At 45.0% G+C, this 21,803-nt stretch overlaps 1 protein-coding gene across 2 annotated transcripts in view; it reads right to left on the bottom strand.

The window, feature by feature from the left end:
• Positions 1-4,180: 4,180 nt before the first annotated feature.
• mxd4 (MAX dimerization protein 4) overlaps positions 4,181-21,803 on the bottom strand; it is a 30,608-nt gene continuing 12,985 nt past the window's right edge. The window contains exons 1-4 of one of the 2 annotated variants that reach the window (XM_061771786.1): positions 14,789-15,985; positions 13,545-13,659; positions 12,312-12,474; positions 4,181-10,772 (exon numbers count right to left, since the gene is read on the bottom strand). In XM_061771786.1, coding sequence (XP_061627770.1) covers positions 10,570-10,772; positions 12,312-12,474; positions 13,545-13,659; positions 14,789-15,285 — 978 coding nt within the window. In that variant the 5' untranslated portion in view covers positions 15,286-15,985 and the 3' untranslated portion in view covers positions 4,181-10,569. Of the gene's footprint in view, positions 10,773-12,311; positions 12,475-13,544; positions 13,660-14,788; positions 15,986-21,803 lie in introns of those variants that run through there. The other variant, XM_061771787.1, reaches the window with a different exon arrangement.

The raw sequence follows: 21,803 nt of genomic DNA, 5'->3' as shown, positions 1-21,803 counted from the left end.
GGAATAAGGTGTCACTCTCTGAAAATAAAAATAAAAAGTTGCGGTACCGTATGGATGGATGCGATTTTTTTGGAGAATAAGGGTGTGGCACGAAAAAGGTATTGTGAGGGAGACAGTACAGTTGTGGGGGGGGGGGGAGGGTATGAATAAAAATATGAGCTGTAGCTGTTAGACCATCAGTCTTACGAGGAATATAACTGCAATTTTTATGAAAAAGTAGGAATGTGAAAAAAAGAAGACTGCAAGAAAAAGGTCATAATTTTAGGTCGAATTGTTAATCATAAAACTTGAAAAATCATTTTTGCGGAAAATGTAAGAAAAACAAAGGCGTATGACTGCATATACAGTAATTGTTTTATTATTTTGCACATCCATCCATCCATCAATTTTCTCGCGCTTATCCGAGGTCGGGTCCCGGGGGCATTAGCTTTAGCAGGGTCGCCCAGACTACCCTCTCCCCAGCCACTTCATCCAGCTCTTCCGGGGGGATCCCGAGGCGCACCCAGGCCAGCCGAAGGACGTAGTCTCTCCAGCGTGTCCTGGGTCGTCCCCGGGGTCTCCTCCCGGTGGGACGTGCCCGGAACACCTCACCAGGAAGGCGTCCGGGAGGCATCCGAATCAGATGCCCCAGCCACCTCATCTGGCTCCTCTCGATGTGGAGGAGCAGCGGCTCTACTCTGAGATCCTCCCGGATGACCGAGCTTCTCACCCTATGGCTATGGGAAAGCCCGGACACCCTGCGAAGGAAACAAATTTCGGCTGCTCACACTCTGCTGCAAACTGCTCCAGTGAGACTTGAAAATCACGGTTTGATGTATCCAACAGAACCACATCGTCTGCAAAAAGCAGAGATGCAATACTGAGGCCACCAAATCGGACCCGCTCTACACCTCGGCTGCGCCTTGAAATTCTGTCCGGAAAAGTTCTGAATAGAATCGGTGACAAAGGGCACCCTTGGCGGAGTCCAACCCTCACTGGGAACAAGTCCGAATTACTGCCGGATATCAGACCAAACTCTGACTCCGGTCGTACAGGGACCCAACAGCCCGTATCTGTCATGGTCTGTGTTTTGGTTTGGGTTGTTTAGTTTTGTTCCATGTTTTCCTGTGTTCCATGTTTGTCGTGTGCTCATTAGGTTGTTGTGTCCACCTGTTCTCGTCTACTTTGTGTTGACCAATCGGCTCTCTCTAGCCACTCGTCTTGTCCAGGTGTTCCTCGTTGTCTCGTCAATTTGTTTGTATTTAGTTCCCTGGTTTCTTTCAGTTCTCGTCGGTTCATTGTCGTTATCACATGTCTTGCCATGTCATAGTCGCCAGTTGTTTTTGTCATAGTCGCCAGTTGTTTTTGTCATAGTCGCCTGTTGTTTTTGTCATAGTCGCCAGTTGTTTTTGTCATAGTCGCCTGTTGTTTTATCATTGTGATTAAATATTATTATTTTGAGATTCCCGCACTCCTGCCTTGCCTCCCTGCTTCCCTGCAATTGGGTCCACCATGTTCTTGCCTTGCGTTCCTCGCCGTCGCCATAACCATGTTCATGACAGAATGAACCGACCAGAACAGGACCCAGCGGGAAGAACATGGCGTCACCCTGGACGCCACCAAACTGGCTCCCACCGTCCTCAGCCTGCCATCCATACCTACCCTCCTCCAGTAAGCCCTATCATTCAGTCTTTTCTGTCCTTTTCCTCGGGTCCCCCCACTTGTCCTAGCTATTCACCATGCCCTACTATTGTACATCCACATGTTTCTTTAGATTCAGATTTTTCTGATTGTGAAGATGGCCCTGATTTAGTTAACCTCCTGTCGGATTCTGACTCTGACACAGATTTAGATTTTTCTGGTTCCTTCCCTAGTTTATCCCGTCCTCGTCAGTTTTTGTCACGTTTCCACGTTTCCAACCCCAGTGAGTCCAAATCCTTTCCCTCTGACCTTTTCTTGGGCACCCGTTTGGCCATCTACCCGGGACCGCCGCGTGGTGGCCAACGGAGGCGCCCAAGTAAAGGTCAAATTTTGCCCCCTCGTTTTTTCCCCCCTGTTCACAAATCACTTGATTTTTCACCTGTTCCCACACGTTGTTCCACGGCTCCAATTAAGTCACGTCTAGTCAAACCTGCCCCCAAGCCATGTTCAGTACCAGCCATTTTTCCTAGTTCACCTTCCCGAGACCTTGTGCACTCTTCCACTCCCGTACCCTCTACTCCCATACCTCAATGGCGGCAGGCTGAGGAAGCGACTGCAGCTCCCGTTCCGGCTAATCGGCAGCTGCGCCAGGGTCCCGTTCCGGCTCCTCGGCAGCTGCGCCAGGCTCCCGCACCGGCGGCGCTCGTCCAGCGGCCGCCACCCGTCCTTGCTCCGGCGGCGCTCGTCCAGCGGCCGCCACCCGTCCTTGCTCCAACGGCGCTCGTCCAGCGGCCGCCACCCGTCCTTGCTCCGGCGGCGCTCGTCCAGCGGCCGCCACCTGACCCTACTCCGGCGGCGCTCGTCCAGCGGCCGCCACCTGACCCTGCTCCAACGGCGCTCGTCCAGCGGCCGCCACCCGTCCTTGCTCCGGCGGCGCTCGTCCAGCAGCCGCCACCCGTCCTTGCTCCGGCGGGGCTCGTCCAGCGGCCGCCATCCGACCATGTTCCGGCGCCGCTCGTCCAGCGGCCGCCACCTGACCCTGCTATGGCGGCGCTCGTCCAGCGGCCGCCACCCGTCCTTGCTCCGGCGGCGCTCGTCCAGCGGCCGCCACCCGTCCTTGCTCCGGCGGCGCTCGTCCAGCGGCCGCCACCTGAGCCTGCTCCGGCGGCGCTCGTCCAGCGGCCGCCACCCGTCCTTGCTCCGGCGGCGCTCGTCCAGCGGCCGCCACCTGACCCTACTCCAACGGCGCTCGTCCAGCGGCCGCCACCCATCCTTGCTCCGGCGGCGCTCGTCCAGCGGCCGCCACCCGTCCTTGCTCCGGCGGCGCTCGTCCAGCGGCCGCCACCCGTCCTTGCTCCGGCGGCGCTCGTCCAGCGGCCGCCACCCGTCCTTGCTCCGGCGGCGCTCGTCCAGCGGCCGCCACCCGTCCTTGCTCCGGCGGCGCTCGTCCAGCGGCCGCCACCCGTCCTTGCTCCGGCGGCGCTCGTCCAGCGGCCGCCACCCGACCACGCTCTGGCGGCGCTCGTCCAGCGGCCGCCACCCGACCACGCTCCGGCGGCGCTCGTCCAGCGGCCGCCACCCAACCCTATTGCCTGGCCCCTGCATTACCATTGGGTTCGGCACCGTGGCCGTCCGCCTGAATGGCCCTGTAAAGACCCTGGTGCTTGGCGTCCTGGACGACCTCCTGACCCGCTCAGCCAAGCACCTCACCTCGGGTGGCCTGGATGGCCACCAGACTGACCTGAGGGGTGGACTCTGTACCCTCCTCCAGGCCCCCTTCCGCCCACCCTGGGTTGGTGACTTTTTGGTTGTTGTTTGGGGAACGTCTGGGATCCGTTCCTTTAGAGGGGGGGTACTGTCATGGTCTGTGTTTTGGTTTGGGTTGTTTAGTTTTGTTCCATGTTTTCCTGTGTTCCATGTTTGTCGTGTGCTCATTAGGTTGTTGTGTCCACCTGTTCTCGTCTACTTTGTGTTGACCAATCAGCTCTCTCTAGCCACTCGTCTTGTCCAGGTGTTCCTCGTTGTCTCGTCAATTTGTTTGTATTTAGTTCCCTGGTTTCTTTCAGTTCTCGTCGGTTCATTGTCGTTATCACATGTCTTGCCATGTCATAGTCGCCAGTTGTTTTTGTCATAGTCGCCAGTTGTTTTTGTCATAGTCGCCAGTTGTTTTTGTCATAGTCGCCTGTTGTTTTATCATTGTGATTAAATATTATTATTTTGAGATTCCCGCACTCCTGCCTTGCCTCCCTGCTTCCCTGCAATTGGGTCCACCATGTTCTTGCCTTGCGTTCCTCGCCGTCGCCATAACCATGTTCATGACAGTATCAGCTGGTTCGGTACCCCATACTCTCGAAGCACCCCCTACAGGACTCCCCGAGGAACACCACGATAAGGCGACGGCTTCCAGTGGGGGTATTTTGTACATTTCAGAAAAATTGGCATACATTACATTATTTTGCACTTTTTTTTTAATTATTATTAATGATGTGACTACATATCTGTTGCATACCTGTCCTGCGGCTCTCATTTCCACCGAGCCAATAAGGAAGCTGAGACAACGTTATAAGTATAAAACATTTTAATCATTACAATGAGAGTACACAATACCTTCAAGTGTTTGCTGAAATGTAGCCAGCACCAGGTACGCGTGCACCGCACACACACACACACACACGCACATACACACACACTCACTCGCACCCACTTGCGCATACACTCACGCACACAAAAAAACAACTTTTATAACATCTCGTGAACGCATAATACACATCTGCTAACAAGAACATATTCACAGGTCTCTGGCACAGAACGCTCCCCCTACAAGCCGTCTATACACTCCCATCTCCTCTTGAGTGTCCTTTAATATACTCTCTATATTCATATTTAATTTCAATCTATTAGAAGGGTTGACCTACTTAAAGCTACGCTGAATTACAAACATTTGAAGAGTTATCCGGTATGGTAAAGGTGCTCAAAAGTGACTTTTGTATTTGGCAGGAATATTGACTTGACAAGCACCCATGATGCACATCGTCATCATCATCATCATCATCATCATCATTATCATCATCATGGTCACAGTGTTCTGAGTTCAATCACTGTGCAACGGCTTGCGCCACACCAGCCATCAAAACCTTCAATTTGCACAAAGAGCAGATACAGTGGATAAGCAGTCGCTGATTATTACATACATAATCTCTACTCTTTTTTTTTTTTTTTTTTACATTATTATTTAAGAAAATACATTTTTCACAAGGCACGTGATTAAAAAGGTTCTTCCATGTCTGCATAAAAACTACAATGTCAGCCACTCAAATTTACCAAGAGCTGTTAGGGCCACACTGAAAAGACTACCCAAAAAAATTATAATAATCTTCCAGATTAAAATAGTAAATTTGTGGTACTATAACTCTTTTTTTCCAGGCATAAAAGTGAAGTTTTGCCAAGGGGGGAATAAAAATTTAATATCCAAAATAAGTTGTACTATGGTGAGAAATGTGACATTTTACAAGTACAAGGTCATACTTTTACAAAAATAATAATTAGGTGTTTTTATTTTACAAGAAAAAAAAAAGCAATGTTAGATTTCTTTAACAGGGCACAAAGTACTGTATTAATTTTATGACGTCATTTACAAGAAAAAAAAATAAAATGAAAATAAAGTTTTAGATGTATGAGAAAAAATATTACAAGAAAAATGGGCATTTCACACAAAAAAATATTAGAATGATTAAAAAAGCTGGATATTGCAAGAAAGAAAGGATCATTTTAGAAGAATTGTCAGAAATTTAGGAGGAAAAAGGTTGTCATAATACAGGAGGAAATTCATAATTTTACTGTGATTTTACAAGAAAACAATTACAAATAAAGTTTTAATAGTTTTTTTTTTTTTTTTTAAATCATTATGAAATCCTATTTTTTAGGGTGGGAAAAAAATAACATTTTTTGAAAACGTGACATTGTCATTCCTTTACGGGTTTTTCTTCAAAATTCACAATTTTATTTTGCAATAGACACTTTTTTTTTTTAATTATCAAAAGTCCCAAAATTCAGATTTTTTTCCGCTCGTAATATTATAATTGTGATATCATCACAACCTATTCCTCCAACATATTTTATTATCTCTTCCGCTTGCTCCGTCCTCATTCCTACAGGGAGGTTCTGTGCAAGAGATCATCTTTCATGCCATTAGTATGCTTTATTTTTAAAAAACATTTTTTTAAATCAAAGCGTATTGCTGCCACGCACACACACACAAATACCCTCCTCTTGTGTGTTGAATTTTGTTCTTATTTTTCTGGAAATGTTCAAAAATTAGGAGGCAATATTAGGCTAATTTATTTATCATTTCTCTTGCTTTAACGTGAAAATATGAAGGGAGTCCCCAGAGACGGGTGACGTTGGTCCATATCAAAGACACAACTGGAAACTCCCGTTGACACTGCAGTGACACATCAGATTTGGGACTACTTTTTATTTTCGGCAGCCTTCGTTTGTGTCCATTATTTTTAAAAATATATCTTTTGTTTCTGTTTTTTGGGGGGGTACGGGTTATAAGAATAAACTTTTCACGTAATTACGTGATACTGAGCCTTTGTGTGTGCGTGTGTGGCAGCAATACGCTACCAAACTTTTCTAACCAACAGACTGAAATGAACGCTACGGTCACGTTCAAATGCTCGACATGAATGTAAACTGTCAATGACGACAAAATAATTAAAAAAAACAACAACAAAAAAAACAGCTTTTTTTTTTGTTTCGTTTAAATCTCCATTTTTTTCTTGGCCCTCCTGCAGTGTTTGAAGAGAGTGCAGATAGGAGGTCGTCAAGAGTTGGTCACCATTAAGCGCACCACAGAGTCAAAAAAACAAAAACACCTGCTTGTCTTCCAAATTCAAATGAAAAGAGAGAAGAAAAAAAAAAAACCCTGGCCTCCCTCAGAAAAAAAGCACACGATGGTCTTATTGCTGTGTCACCATGGAAACAAACAAACAAAGAAACAAACAAAGAAAGGAAAAAAAAACACTGTTGGCGAGGCCGAGGCCCGGCCGGGACGTTTGGGAGACGATCTATACCGCAAAGCTGCCATCGGGTCAATTTTTCTTGAAAATCGCTCCTCCCCCGGCCGCGCCCGCTCGACCAACACAAGTCATTGAAAACAACAACAGCAAAAGAACAAAAATAATAAACAAGCTTCAAGCCTAAAAGGTTCCAGCCCCCGGTAGTGACCTTTTTGGGGGGGCGCGGGGGGTGACTAGAAGCTGCCGTGGGGCGTTACCAGTGTAGTCGGGCCGAAGGGAGGCGGGGCGCCAAAGGGTTGGAGGAGGGGAGGTGCGCGGACCTCTCCTGGCACGCCCCCTGCTGGTTGGAAGTGTTTTTGGTTAATGTTTCGAGTGGGTGGGTGAGAGGGCAGGTGGGCGGGGCAACCTGAGCGGGGAACCGGGCTTTGGGGGCGGGGTCAGGGCTGGGCGGCTCACCGGGGCACAGAACGCAGCAGTAAAGTCTGCCCCCCGTACTCCCTTCCACAAGTCTCTCGCTTTACATGGAGCCATCTTTCCATTTCTATAGAAATCTATACAGACACTCAGCGGCCACTACATTAGGTACACCTGCACAATCTAACGACACTGCATCCACTAGTCAGCGTTTACAGAGAATACAACGCTCTGTCTCGAGTGGTATTTTATTTACTGTGCTACAAAAATCTGATATGAGAAGAAAAATTATTTTTTTTTTTTTCTGACAAAAGAATATTTTTTTTTAGAAGAAAATAGGAGTATTACAACAACTAAAGAGTTGTAATAATAAAAGAAAAAGACAGCATTTTTGGAGGGAAAAAATGATGAGAAGAAATGAGAAAAAAAGAAAAAAAAACAATTATGGTAAAAATATGTTTTAAAGTCCGTTTCGAGAAAAAAAAGGGAATTTTACGAGAAAAGAATAGTGATGATACAACATGGGAGTTGTAATTTTGCAAGAAAGGCATTTAAAAATATATTTACATTAATAAAGAGGAAAAAGTCATATTTTATGTGAATTAAGTCGCATTTTTTCTATAAACCATTTTAATTTTATGAGAACATTAGGACAATTATGAGGGGGAAATGTTAGAAAATGACAAGAAAAAAGTCGCAATTTTATGTGAAATTTCAATATTTAAAAGATGTCATAATTTCTTGTGAATTTTCTTGTAATATGACAAGAGGTAATTCTTAATTTTAAGAGAAAATATTTTATCTTAAATTTGTAAAAAGTAATAATCATAAAAAGACAATTACAATTGTACAGAACGTGATTTTACCAGAACGGTCTGATTATTATGACTGATAAAGAAGGACAATTCGGAGAAATAGAATTAAAATAATGTCATGTCATAATGTTATTGCAATTTTGGGGCCAGTTAACCAATTAATACCACTTGGACAGCATTATTTTCTCTATAAAGGCTTTTGTATTGTATTTGTGTATACATCCATACATAGTCAGTTTTGCATATTATATATACAAAAAAAATGTATATACTGTATGTATACACAAAGAAATATACATCTATATTATCTATATACTTACTTTTTTGTCTTTTTTTTAAAAGAGCACATGTAGGAAAATACAATACAAACTATAAGGCGAGAAATAGACTACACTGGCAAATATAGCGATTTTTTTTTGTGTGTGGGTTTGACATATTTTGAGCCTTTCATATATACATTTTTTTGTTAGTTTTTTTTACAAGGCCTAACATGATGCACCTATTTTCGCAAAGATGTCGCCTGAAGTGGCCGACAGAAGTGCCTCCTCCGTCAACAGTGACCGTCGTTTGTAACCTTAAAGAAGGTTTGGGCAGAGATTATTTCTAATGTTGTTCTTACAAAATAGGAATGACTGTTGAACAGCGTTGAAAAAAATAAAATAATAATAATCTCAAAGGTGACAGAGCTGCTGCAGATGAATGCCGATTCTGCCATTTGGTAACCATATTTGGCATTTTAAAATAAAAAAATAAAAAATGTGGTCCAACCAGAACCATTTGAAACACTCGGAGGAAGCACCCTCCTCCTGCATGCTCTGCTACATCGCTTCGCTACTGAGACAATAGAGTTGCGAAAAGGCCATAGTAGTCCATCCACACCATAGGGTGTTATAGTGTAGTGGTCAGTAGTGTGGAGTAGTGGTGAGGCAACCCAACCCCCCCCCCCCCAAAAAAAACAAAATTGACAAATTGGAACGATACATAATCCAATTGCTAGTGTGCTCTGCGGCAGCTCTGTGACTCTTCCGGCTTGTTTTTGTCCCCCGAATGCCTGAAATTCAGTGCCACCGGTTGACTCGGAGAGGATGAGCCGAGCCTCAGACTAGCTTCTTGTAGCGCGAAGACTGAAAATGGCGAGAAGCAGGCCGAATGTGGCTTTTTCAAAACGCTAGAGGATTTCATTAGGCCTGATAACATCATTTCCCCAAGTCATTTTCAAGTTACTGTCACAATATCAATAAAAAAAATACCAATGTGCTTACTAAAAAACTGTTTCCATGTTTTGCTAAAATGTTCAAAAACGACTTAGCCAATTATGCTATGAGGGTAACGATCTGTGTACGACAGCTGTGTTCAGGATAGTAGCAGAATGTTAAAGTGGGTCCACTCCATGCAACACAGATGTGAAGCAGTTGTGTTTTGTAAAGAAAAATTCCGAAAGTTAATTTTTCCCCCCCCCCCCAAAAGGAGTTTCCTTCACTTTCTCGAAAGGAATAACAAATTAGATCGTTTTCATTTGATGTTTAATGTTTTAAATAGAATGTGCAGTGTTCCCAGTGCATTTTAGTGTATGGAAATATACTGTATATAAATTAACACATATAAAATGAACTAGTTTAACCCGGAGGGGGAAGAAAACTCAGTTAGCGCCGTACTTACTGTTTTTCATTTGAATGTTGTATATGTGTAGCCTAGAAGTGCTTTTCATACAAATGTTTTCCATAATTATCCATAATCAGGTTACATCGGCGCCGGCCCCCAGTACCTCCGAAAACAGCATACAATCCAGAATCGGACAAACTGTTATGATATAAAGGGGGTCCAATGACCCCTTATACAGTACAAGGATTTAAGCTTTACTTACTTTTTCTTTTAAACACAGTGCTATTATTCTGAACACAATTGTAGCTTCTGTTATGACAATAAATACGAGTGAATTGTACAAATGAAATGACACTTTAGAGGCTTGTTAAGGTGCTGTCGTTACATTGGAGAACCAGGCTAACTGGTTCTTCTTCACCTCTCTGGTGCTAAACTCAAATGTTTCCTGAATCTGGCGCTGGATTGAGCTTCGCTGCCTATTTTGCTTGTCCTGTGTGGTGCGGCAGGCTAATGAGGTCCTGAAGTTGTGTACGGACTGCGGAAACTGACGGAGGTGATGTGCATACTTTAAGGCCTTTGTCTTTGTGTTATTGCCACGTGGCGATGACACACAGAGCTTTTTGTTGTGTTATCGTCTGACGCACACATACAAACACATACGCGCACACATACGCACAGATTCCCAAATCCTGATTAACAAGTTAAAGCTATCCATCTCACCACAAAAGTCCCCCACTGCTGTCTGTGAGCCTGCAGCTACACTGGCTAAGGGGCTGGTTGGTTGGTGGGTCCTTGTTTTTTTATTGGTGGGTTGGTTGGTTGTTGCTTTTTTATTGGTGGGTTGGTTGGTAGGATCACTAGTTGGTTGGTTGGTTGGTTGAGTGACTGGCTGGTTGGTTGGTACAAGAGAGAACAGGTTGAGGTGGGGTCAGGGCTTCCAAAGGCTTGAGTGGCATTCATCTGGTTAGCGCCTTTGTGGACTGCTCGGACGTGGGTCGTGGGTGCACGCAGTCGTGGTGGCGGTCTGGAGGTCGGTCGGGGGCGGGGGTTGGGGGTCAGGTGGGTTGAAGAAACTGGATCGACTGGCCACGGTAAGTCTAACAGTGGTGTGGCTGCAGTCTGTGGGAATGTGGGGCCGTGTAGCTGGTGTCGCTGGAGCTGCTCTGGAGGCTGTAGTGGTCCTCCTCCTCCTCCTCCTCCTCCTCCTCTTCGTCCTCCACCTCCTCTCCCTCGGGGTCGCTGATGCTCCCCACGCTGTCTACCTCGACAGGGGTAAAGTCCATACCCTCGATGTCCACCTCTGCATACACAGACACAAAAAAACCCAAAGAGGACAAACTCTTTAATTCCATCCCTACAGTGAAAGGGGCGGCACGGTGGCCGACTGGTTAGAGCGTCAGCCTCACAGTTCTGAGGTGCGGGGTTCAATCCCCGTCCCCGCCTGTGTGGAGTTTGCATGTTCTCCCCGTGCCTGCGTGGGTTTTCTCCGGGCACTCCGGTTTCCTCCCACATCCCAAAAAACATGCATGAATTGGAGACTCTAAATTGCCCGTAGGCATGACTGTGAGTGCGAATAGTTGTTTGTTCCTATGTGCCCTGCGATTGGCTGGCAACCAGTTCAGGGTGTACCCCGCCTCATGCCCGATGACAGCTGGGATAGGCTCCAGCACGCCCGCGACCCTAGTGAGGAGAAGCGGCTCAGAAAATGGATGGATGGATGGATGGACAGTGAAAGGATTTTTAGGACTACTTGGTTTAATCAACAAACCAAGATGTACTGACTTAAGGTCCTGTATGTCCAAGCACTGTTTTCATCATGCTGTATATAGAATAATCCCCTATTGGAGATTACCGAAAAAGGTCCATAATTGTCTATATTAAAAGTTTAAACCAGGGGTGTCAAACTCCTTTTTGTCACAGGCCACGTCATAGTTATGACTTCCCTCGGAGGGCCGTTATGACTGTGAACCCATATGAAGGAATTACAACGTCATATAATGCGATATTCACAACAAATTGATGAATAACTAGTAAAATCAGAAACCTATAAAAACATGTTTTTAACAACTACATTTTTTTCAAAGCAGGATTGGAAACAATTGGTAAGAATTGCAATATCTCAACATTATTACACTGGAACACAATTAGCAATTTTGATTTACTTTCGCGGGCCATATAAAATGATGTGGCGGGCCGGATCTGGCCCCCGGACCACCAGTTTGACACCTGTGGTTTAAATCGTTAATATGAAGCCGATTATGATCTCAATTCACTAGTTTTACATCTTTACACTTCAAAATAAATGGCTTATAGATTATTTGATTTTTGATTTTTTTTTTAAATCCACGTAGCAAAGACTCTTCCACTAATAACCCAGGCTAAACTAAACTCCTCCTCAACATACAGAGATCTCTTAGTCAAGATCTATCACTTCTACAGTACAGCACGCCTGCTCGTGCCAGTAAAGATTCCCCCGCAGCGAAAATCTTAAACCAGAAAGACAGATTTTTTGTTTTATGGGGGGTGGGGGGGGGGCGTACTGCCAAGTGGTAAACCTTTAACATCACCTGAGGACAAGGTCGAGGCTAATTACCGAGTCACTTTCCACTTAGGTTGTGAGGTCCACAGGTCAGAGACTAGGCAAGAGGAATGCAACTGAGGTGCTGGAACCAACAGATATGTTGTCAACATGTGTTTCAGGCACCTGTAGGTCATGACTGACATATGGAGGTCAGGCTCAGACCACCCTTGGCCTGGATTTCCAACCAACACTGCTCTCAAAAGCCTGTTCAACTGTTTATATATTAGGTATGCAGGTATATACCCCAAGTCGCCGTACCTTGCTCAGAGTCGGAGGAGATGGTGGAGCCCATGCTGTCAGTGCGGATGCGCTCCACAGATCCAGACACAGAGAGCTGCTCGAGGCGACGTTTGAGGTAGCGGTGCTCTCTCTGCAGCTGCTCCTTCATGTTTAAAGCCTTCCTGTCCTGCTCTTCCAGCTTCTGCAAACATACACCGACAAAGGCCACTAAATCAATAGATGTTGGGTGACTTGGGTCCAAGCTAAACTTAAGTTTGCATGAGAAATGTGCGCAACATTTCCTGGAGCTAGAGAATCAATTCAAACATGTAATGTTCAAAGTAAGGTAGCGACTACACAACAGTTACTCGTTCCGTACAAAAAGATTGATACCAGTCGATTTGTCCCACTCATCCCATAAGCCGATGACCTGTCAGTTGAAGATCGTGACAGACGATATTCAGGCTATTTTTGTAATCACCATTTAAAAGCTACCCAAAACTGAAACGCAATCAAATCAGTTTTGTTTTTACGTCAACCAGGCCAAGTTACAAAAGAATCTATTTAACAAGCGCATTTCAACATTGAAGAAGGAAGTGGCCAAATGACCAAGCATAAAAAAATAAATTTACTGTGCTTTGCCTCAGCGTGGGATTGGATCGTGTTTGTATTTGAATGTGTTATTGTTTTTTTTGGGTGGTGGATTAAAGAGCATTTTCTCACTAAGAAGGCTCTTTCGAGGTCAGACGACACAACGGCAATAGTCTGGGTATAATGTTTACACATAGACGGCATGCATAATAAACAGGAAATGAAGGGTTAAAACTGGATTTTCCCCCGACCACACGCCACTGCTGCTTCTGCTGCGGGTAAACAGAACAAACGCTTTCTCTTCATCTTTGCTTTTAAGCAGACATCTGAAGGTTTTAGCCCCCCCCCCCCGACCCCCCCAAAAAAAGACTGGTATTTGGAACTCCTCTGATTGAAGTCCTACTACCTTGCCTAAAGTTCCAGCTGAACAAAAAACAAGCTCAAAGCAATAGGCTTCACCGTGGGCATGGTGTTCTTCTTTTGTACATATCCTTTGGAAGTCTGTCCAAAAATTCAACCTTCATATCATCTGACCATAAGGCATTTTCTGCAAGAAAAACACTGCACATCCACAAAAGTGTAACTAAAATATAAGAGGGAAGTATGGGGTCGAACCCAACATCTGACTGACAAAATAATAATGACATTGTAGTGTCTCGTTTGTTAAGGGTCCTTCAGTACCTTGATGTGCATCTTGGCCCTTTTCAGCAAGCTCAGTGTGGTGTGTCTGGTACTGTCTGGACCCAAAGGCACCAGCTTCTTCAGCTGCTCCAAGTACAGCCGTAGTTTGGCGCGTCTGCAATCACACAAGTGGAGGGTGAGTGAGTAACTATCGAAGAATAGTAAAGAGAGATTTGTAAAGTTGTGACCCTGAAGGGCCTTTACAAATTATTCTGTTCTAAGACTTGCTGTCCTTGTCTCGGGAAAATCAAAAACACCCACAGAGGAAGTGAGACTCGTTACTACACGATCAGGAATGATTCCCTGCGGATTTGCATGCTTGTCCTTAAAATGCATGGACCTACATTCGCGCTTCTCAACCTGTTCAAGGGTGCATTTACACCAATACTTTCACTGGTTAGAATCAGTTGATGAGTTTCTTAACCTAATCCATTGACCCCCTGATTCATTTTTATTCCTACGTAAAACAAAATGTGTCCCAACAAACTACGGGGCAGCGCGCCCTTCTCTTATTGGTCAGCAGCAGTTTCAATGAAGTAAAGGATGAAGGTTTTGTGTAAGCCAAGTCAAAAATATCATGTGTTTATGCACTACCTCTGTTACTTCACCACTAGGTTCTTCACATTCATTTGTCAGATCGACGACTGGGCATGATGATTTTGAGTTTGGGCCGCTTTCTCACCATAACCGTACTGTATCAGAGATTGTCTGAAAGGCACAGTTAATTAGATTTTAAACTGTACCTGGGTTCAATTACTGGCTTCATACTTGACCAAAGGAACATCACCAAGGGGGAAACAAACGCGATGAAAATGAACTACAAGGGTGCAAGAGGAAAAACACCCTAAGGGTTCAGGGCCTGCCTTGTTGAACAGAAATAGGTTCAAGCTGGCCGCCCAGTAGAAGTCTACTGGAGAATCTGCATGCAGCAACAAGGAGAAAATAATATACAGTGGGTACAGAAAGTATTCAGACCCCCTTAAAATTTTCACTCTTTTTTATAATGCAGCCATTTGCTAAAATCATTTAAGTTCATATTTTTCCTCATTAATGTACACAAAGTATCCCCATATTGACAGGGGGGGGGGATTGTTGACATTTTTGCAGATTTATTAAAAGAGAAAAACTGAAATATCACGCAGCCATAAGTATTCAGACCCTTTGCTCAGTATTTAGTAGAAGCACCCTTTTACGCTAATACAGCCAGGAGTCTTTTTGGGAATGATGCAACAAGTTTTTCACACCTGGATTTGGGGATCCTCTGCCATTCCTCCTCGCAGATCCTCTCCAGTTTTGTCAGGTCTGATGGTGAACGTTGGTGGGCAGCCATTATCAGGTCTTTCCAGAGATGCTCAATTGGGTTTAAGTCAGGGCTCTGGCTGGGCCATTCAAAACCAGTCACAGAGTTGTTCTGAAGCCACTCCTTCATTATTTTAGCTGTGTGCTTAGGGTCATTGTCTTTTTTGAAGGTGAACCTTCGGCCCAGTCTGAGGTTCTGAGCACTCTGGAGAAGGCTTTCGTCCAGGATATCCCTGTACTTGGCCGCATTCATCTTTTTTTCAATTGCAACCAGTCTCCCTGTCCCTGCAGGTGAAAAACACATCCACAGCATGATGCTGCCACCCCCATGCTTCACTGTTGGGACTGTATTGGACAGGTGATGAGCAGTGCCTGGTTTTCGCCACACATGCCACTTAGAATGAAGGCCAACAATTTCTATCTTGGTCATGTGGGCTTTCATGTGTCTTGCACTGAGGAGAGGCTTCCGTCAGGCCACTCTGCCATAAAGCCCCGACTAGTGGAGGGCTGGAGTGATCTCCCGACTGCATATCTGGAGCTCAGCCACAGTGATCTTTAGGTTCTTCTTTACCTCTCTCACCAAGGCTCTTCTCCCCCAATTGCTCAGTTTGGCCGGACGGCCAGCTCTAGGAAGGGTTCTGATCGTCCCAAACGTTTAGGGATTAAAAATCTAAGGATTATGGAGGCCACTGTGCTCTTAGGAATTTTAAGTGCAGCAGAATTTTTTTTGTAACCTTGGCCAGATTTGTGCCTTGACACAATTCCGTCTCTGAGTTCTACAGGCAGTTCCTTTGACCACATGATTCTCATTTGCTCTGATATGCACTTTGAGCTGTAAGGTCTTATATAGACAGGGGTGTGGCTTTCGTAATCAAGTCCCATCAGTATAATCAAACACAGCTGGACTCCAATGAAGGTGTAGAACCATTTTAAGGATGATCAGAAGAAATGGACAGCACCAGAGTTTAAATATTTGAGTGTTACAGCAAAGGGTCTGAATACTTATGACTGTGTGATATTTCAGTTTTTCTTTTTTAATAAATCAGCAAACATTTCAACAATTACGTTTTTTTTCTGTCAATACGGGGCTCTGTGTGTACATTAATGAGGAAAAAAACGAACTTAAATGATTTTAACAAATGGCTGCAATATAAGAAAGAGTGAAAAATTTAGGGATTACCTCCCTGTCTGTCCTTAGTCCATTCAAATTTGTTCATAAGGACCTTTCAAATCCTCCATTAGTCAAGCTTGTCCATGAACCATCTCTTTGTTCTGAGCAAGCCTCCCCCCACCCCCCTCCCTTGTTCCTTTGGCTAACTCCATCTGAACGCTAAACAAATTCCAACAATGGAAGGTCTCCAATGGCCATTGCTAAAACTACAATAAACCTAATCAGGGAGATGAAGCTCTGGAAGAGGGGCTGCATATGGACGAGCACTCACTCTTGACACAAGCACAGTCTTTTCCCTGTTTGGTCTTCAGGAAGGGCGTTGCCAGTGTGTTGCACGCAAGTAAGACCTTCTCAGAAGCCCAGTCTGTTTCGTTTTCAGGGTCAGCCAGAGACCACCAGCGAGTCTCAGGGACCTAATAATCACATCTCAAATCCAATCCAGTTAAATGTGGTTTGACTGTTGCAATAAAATTATGAAATGAAAACTTGTTGAAAGTCCTTTAAACGGTCTTTACTTCTCTACAGGTGCCTTTGGCATACCCTAGAAAGGGCGTGTGAAAGTTCTCTAGTTCTTTTATTTCCCCTTCTCCCAAGGGGGAGTCGCAATCCCCCTTCATCCGCAGACCACCCCCTCCTCCCCTTTACTCCACTCTGCCAACACCAACACACCCTCGTCCCATCGGAAAACAAGTGTCTTCAGAGGACATGGGCGGGGGCTCCACCTCCAACCTGCCCCAGTCACAGCCACATGAAGCACTTGGACCTCAGCCAGGGGAAGCAGGCAGGAAAGAGCCGGGGGTCTGGAGCAAGGAGGAGCGGGGGTTATTGGTGTTTTTCTGGAAGGGAGCGGGGTCCGAGCGAGTCAATGACTTTCTCTCTGCTTGAAAAAGGGGCTCTTTCAGTGCAGTGTGCTCAGCTGCACCAGGCAGCGCTCCATACACATCATCTAAAGGGTAACTTGAGCCAGTGGGCAAGATTTTTGCACCCCACTTCCCACTTCTCTTGTAATGAAAAACAAAAACAAGGCGTTGCCTCGTACACTCTGCCTGACTGGGACATTTTTTGACGACATACTCACAGAAACACCTAACCTGCATGCAATGCTAACCGCATAATTTCGCTGGCATGTAACAACTGGAAATGTGGACAGATGCACTCTCGCCATCACTTTTAACCACAGATGGGCTGCTAAATTTCCTTGATCCACTACGGGATGAAGACTTTTTTTATACGCTGGGAGGATCTCGCTCTTTTGTTGTCCTGAACGTCTGTTTTCATGCCAGTGTCACACTGAGCAGAATAACGCTGCGATGGCGGAGCGAAAGTTGAGTTTGTGTCGTGTGTTGAGCTTTTTTAGACGGCAAATTAGTTCATATTGAATCAATAGTGCCTCTGCTGGTTGCAGTCAAGTAGTACATTCAATTTTGCTCCCGTCGATTCAAGACCCGATTAATCAGCAATCAGTTCAATAGAATTCAAATTGATTGGTATGCATAGCGCAAATTTAAACTCCTAAAATAATGTCATTGTCGGCACTATTTGCTACGCGAGCCTCCCGACACTTTGTTACTTCTTATTCTTTTCTCTCAGTCTAAATGTTTACGAGAGTCACACAATATAAAAGCTTCTTCGAGACAATGAGGGAAAAAAAGAAGAAAAAGGTACAACAATAGACTATGTTTACTTTGAAATGTCTCATGGGAGCACTGAAAAGACAGCTTGACAAGACAAAACAGACAAGCACATTTGCTCTAGAATTTGTTTATCCTCTGCAAAGAGTTAGTAATTAGTCATAATCAGCCCCACTATGGGCTGCAGTGGGTCAGTTTGAAAGGACTTGGCTTGGACGCTGGAAGAACATAGACTCGGATAATTGCACAAATGGCTGCTTCTTTAGTACGGTTGAGGGGTCCTTGTGGCGCATCTCTCCACAATGGAAGTCCGTGGGGTTGCTGTTACAGTATGTGGCCGTTTATCTATCCTACGTGATTACAGAAGGGGTAAAACATTGAAGTATGCCCCAAGGGGGACATCCTCTTCGAAACAATCTCAGGCCCATTCCTGTTCTGCAGCTTTAAATAATATCACGCGATCCTCATCAGCAGATCTGGCCAAGTCGTCATGGTATTATGATTGCTCCCACTAAAAAAACAAAAGGGACTGCAAAATCTACCAACAACAACAGACTGAATGTTCATTCTTAATGGAAAATGAACTTGAACTAGGGTTGAACTATTTTGGGTAAAGGTTTAGAGTTTTGCGCTTTTCTAACCTTCACATTTGACTTTGACTTTACATAGCTGCTTTTTCTCCCTGGAAAACAAACATAGTACATCCAGTTACATTGGAGTCCAACAACTGGGCTCATGGTGTACCTTAGATTGTACCATAAGGTTCCAAGTAGAAGCTCATCAAAGATTTCTTACCTTACATAAAAATAAAAATAGCTTTGAGCCTCACATTGCACTCTTGTTTTGATGTTGACACTCTGCATCCTGACTTTCAACAAGTCTGGGCAGGACCCCCGTCAAGCACTACATGTTTTGTTTGCTGTGTTATTGTGACTGCGTTAAAGCAAAGCTAGCAATGCGTCTGATGCGTATCTCTCAGATAAGACCTGGTCAAAGCTGGCACGTGCTCACCCACTGAGGAGACACACTCACTAGTTTTCCTCCAAAGTGCACAGTTCATTCGAGGTGGGACGTGACTCTAGCTCCCTTCCACCCCGCCTCTCTCACTTTGTTATTCCCAAGTCAAGCCCTGGCCATGTTTATCGGATGTCCACAAACAGCCGTGCAAAGTGTGGCACCGCCATGTTGTGTACGTGAAGGGGAGCAGACAGATTGCACCGTCTGGTCTAGATGGTTCTGAATCATTTCCAATTTGTCTGGCTTGAGAAGTGGCTGTTCTTTGACTTTGAGGTCATCAATACTGTCACAGTCAAAAGGAACATTTACAAGAGGATAAAGAAAACATAAGAACTGTTCGTTTTGGTCATTTGTTAACTTGATGGAACCACTTGAAAATGGCGCTGAGCCTGAAAGTTTTTGAAAATAATAGCGTTACAGTCTCTGCTTAATTGCCAACTACTGGTCTGGCATTCAAGCATTTTCAAACCTCATTCAAAAACCAATTACAAAAACTTGTCTTTGAAACATCCACCAACTGTTAGAATAGCACCACTTAATGCTCATGATACAAACATTTTTGAAATATTCAAATTATCTTTGACAACAGCGCTCAAACCAATCATTGCTCCAACTTGCAAAAGAAAAATCAAGACACTTTTGGCTTAACTCTGCAATTCAATTTGACATGGAGTCACATCTGCAGGGAGGCAACCACCTGACTGTTCTCACGTGCATAGTACCACGGGATGACTTGTGTCTGATCGCTGGCCTTCCCCATCCCCTCCCCCAGCCCCTCCCTCATTGAGACGCTGAGTGCCAAAACAAAGCCAAAGCAGTGAGCGGAAAAGGAACTTTCAAAACGAATGTTTTTTTGCTGAAACTGGAGCGAGCTATTTAAAGTGCTGACTTGCGCTCCAAGGTTACCTCGTACGGATCAGTCGGTTCTCACCGATTCGCTCGCAAGTTTGGTCCTTGGTCGTCGAATAACGACGACTATTTTAAGTCGACGGCAACTGCTGCGTTTGTGTGAGCTGTACCAGATGTGAACACGACCAGTTTGACACTGTCCTGGAGACAACAACTCTGCACAAGAGGGTGCAGTTGTAAGAAGGCCAGCCAGTGCAAACAACAGACCCTCAACCCTCACTCACCCGCTCGCTGCGCTGCTTAATGAGGCTGCTGCGGCCAAGCAAATTCCTCAGCCCATATGCGCAGGAATGAGTGGCTTGACTGGCACACAGCCAGTCCTGCTAAATGAAGGTCAACAGTCATCAGGACCCCCATTCCAGTGTTTCCTCACACCGCTTGCGGCTGCGGAGAAAAGAAAATTCCAGGCCTCTGGGGATCGATCCCGCAAAACAACATTTTAGGATGAGCGTCGTCTTGGCAGTTGTAAAAGCACCTGAACTTTATGCCGTCATACCACGAGATGCCAGCTTGGTTCAGCTCACCATGTTATGGTTTAAAAGCATTATCAAATAAAGGTAGAGCAAACTACAAAAACAGTGCAACGTCATAGGAGTGTGACACAGTGTAACTAACCAATGAAGTCAACAGAGACGAACATGTCCCCAAACATTTATTGATCTTTCTTGTTTACTGTGCTTCAGAATGTGTTTAAGAAAATGCATCGTATTAGACAACGTGTGATAGTTCGGCATCGGCCAATCAGCAAAATGCATTGTGTCTAGCTCCACCCCTTTGATAACGCACCACTGACGTTGGTGTCAAAACACTGTATGCCAAAAAACAATGGATGCACTGAGCCAAATCGTACCACTTGGTTGAAACTTTTCAGAGTTTCTACATATCAAGGGGAGTGGAAACACTTCTCATAATATGCTGCCCCCTATTGGTTTGGAGTGGGGAATAGAAAATATAGTAATTATGTAAAAATTATAATAATGATAAATAATGATACAGGGGGTCATTGGTTTACAACAGAGTTTGGTTCCTACAGCAACAACTTAACAGAATTTGTACGCGAGTGTGAACGGGCCGTAATCTATCACAAACATCTGCTAACTCAGTTGTGAAGTCCTAATTTTCAGTAAATATTTAAATGACAAACATTTCTCTGTCATAAAAATAAAACCATCAAATGATAAACAGTAAGTCGGGCGGTGACTCAGTATGCCTTCTTGTGCCATGTAATGACATATTCTTACACCAGTCCAGATTCTTAACTCACCTACGTCATAATTTGATATTCAACTTCATAGACTGACAGACTGATGCAGCAAAATGTGCTGATGCTTTACTAAAACTGAACCGTGGGATCAGAAGATATAATACATAGTACATTGTCCTTCAGGCTTTTTCCCTATCATGTTATTTATCCTATAGTGGTACAAAAATGTTGTTTTTGGCTTCCGAACAGAAAATGCTCCCCCGCCATACTCGGCATCTGGTGGCCTGTTTGGCAGTGAAAGTGAAGCCCCTCGCGTGAGTGTGGATCACCGCAGTGCATTTGGTGCAATTTGGGGTTGCCACTGTGGTGGTTCCACATCTGGCTGGCAGGTTCCTGCTGTGCACGTTGCACATATGGGTGGAGGAGGGCTTGGGGTGGTGGAGCAACCTACCCAGGGGCCAAACAGCCGTACAAACACACATACAGCGGGTCTTTCAGCAGCTCCTCATCAGTCTCCCTGTCACCCCGCAACATTGCCCTCAACGTGTTTAGATTTAACTCACATCGCATGTGCTGTCTTTGAAAAACAAGCGTGGACGTGAAAGTGGCCACGTATCCCACATGCACACAACTGTAGAGGTGCAGCGTGAGAGGCCTCTCTCGCCCTGATATGAAATGTCAGTCACACGGGGAGAAGACGTGTTTGTTTTCTGTCATCCACGTCCGCCCCACCTCTGAGACCAGCGACAACTGCGAGACGCGACAGATGTATTCACGCGTCCTCCACACAATCTCCTGACGGCAGCAACATGACGCTGGCGCTCACATGACTGTGCGTTGACACGCGAGCAGCGTTACTTCCCTCAGCACTCGAAACTTGGTGATTTAAGAACAAGAAAGTGCAGAGCGTTTCTATTGCTGCATGCTTGGGTATGCCATGTGAGCGCAAGTCATTTGACTTTTTTTTTTCCCTTTTCTTTTACGTACAATCCATGTGTGAGCAAGGATCTTTACAAAATCCCTTCCCC

This window comes from Phyllopteryx taeniolatus, chromosome 4, assembly GCF_024500385.1.
Source record: "Phyllopteryx taeniolatus isolate TA_2022b chromosome 4, UOR_Ptae_1.2, whole genome shotgun sequence".
NCBI classification, from domain to species: Eukaryota; Metazoa; Chordata; class Actinopteri; order Syngnathiformes; family Syngnathidae; genus Phyllopteryx; species Phyllopteryx taeniolatus.
This window is presented reverse-complemented; position numbering and strand designations above follow the sequence as displayed.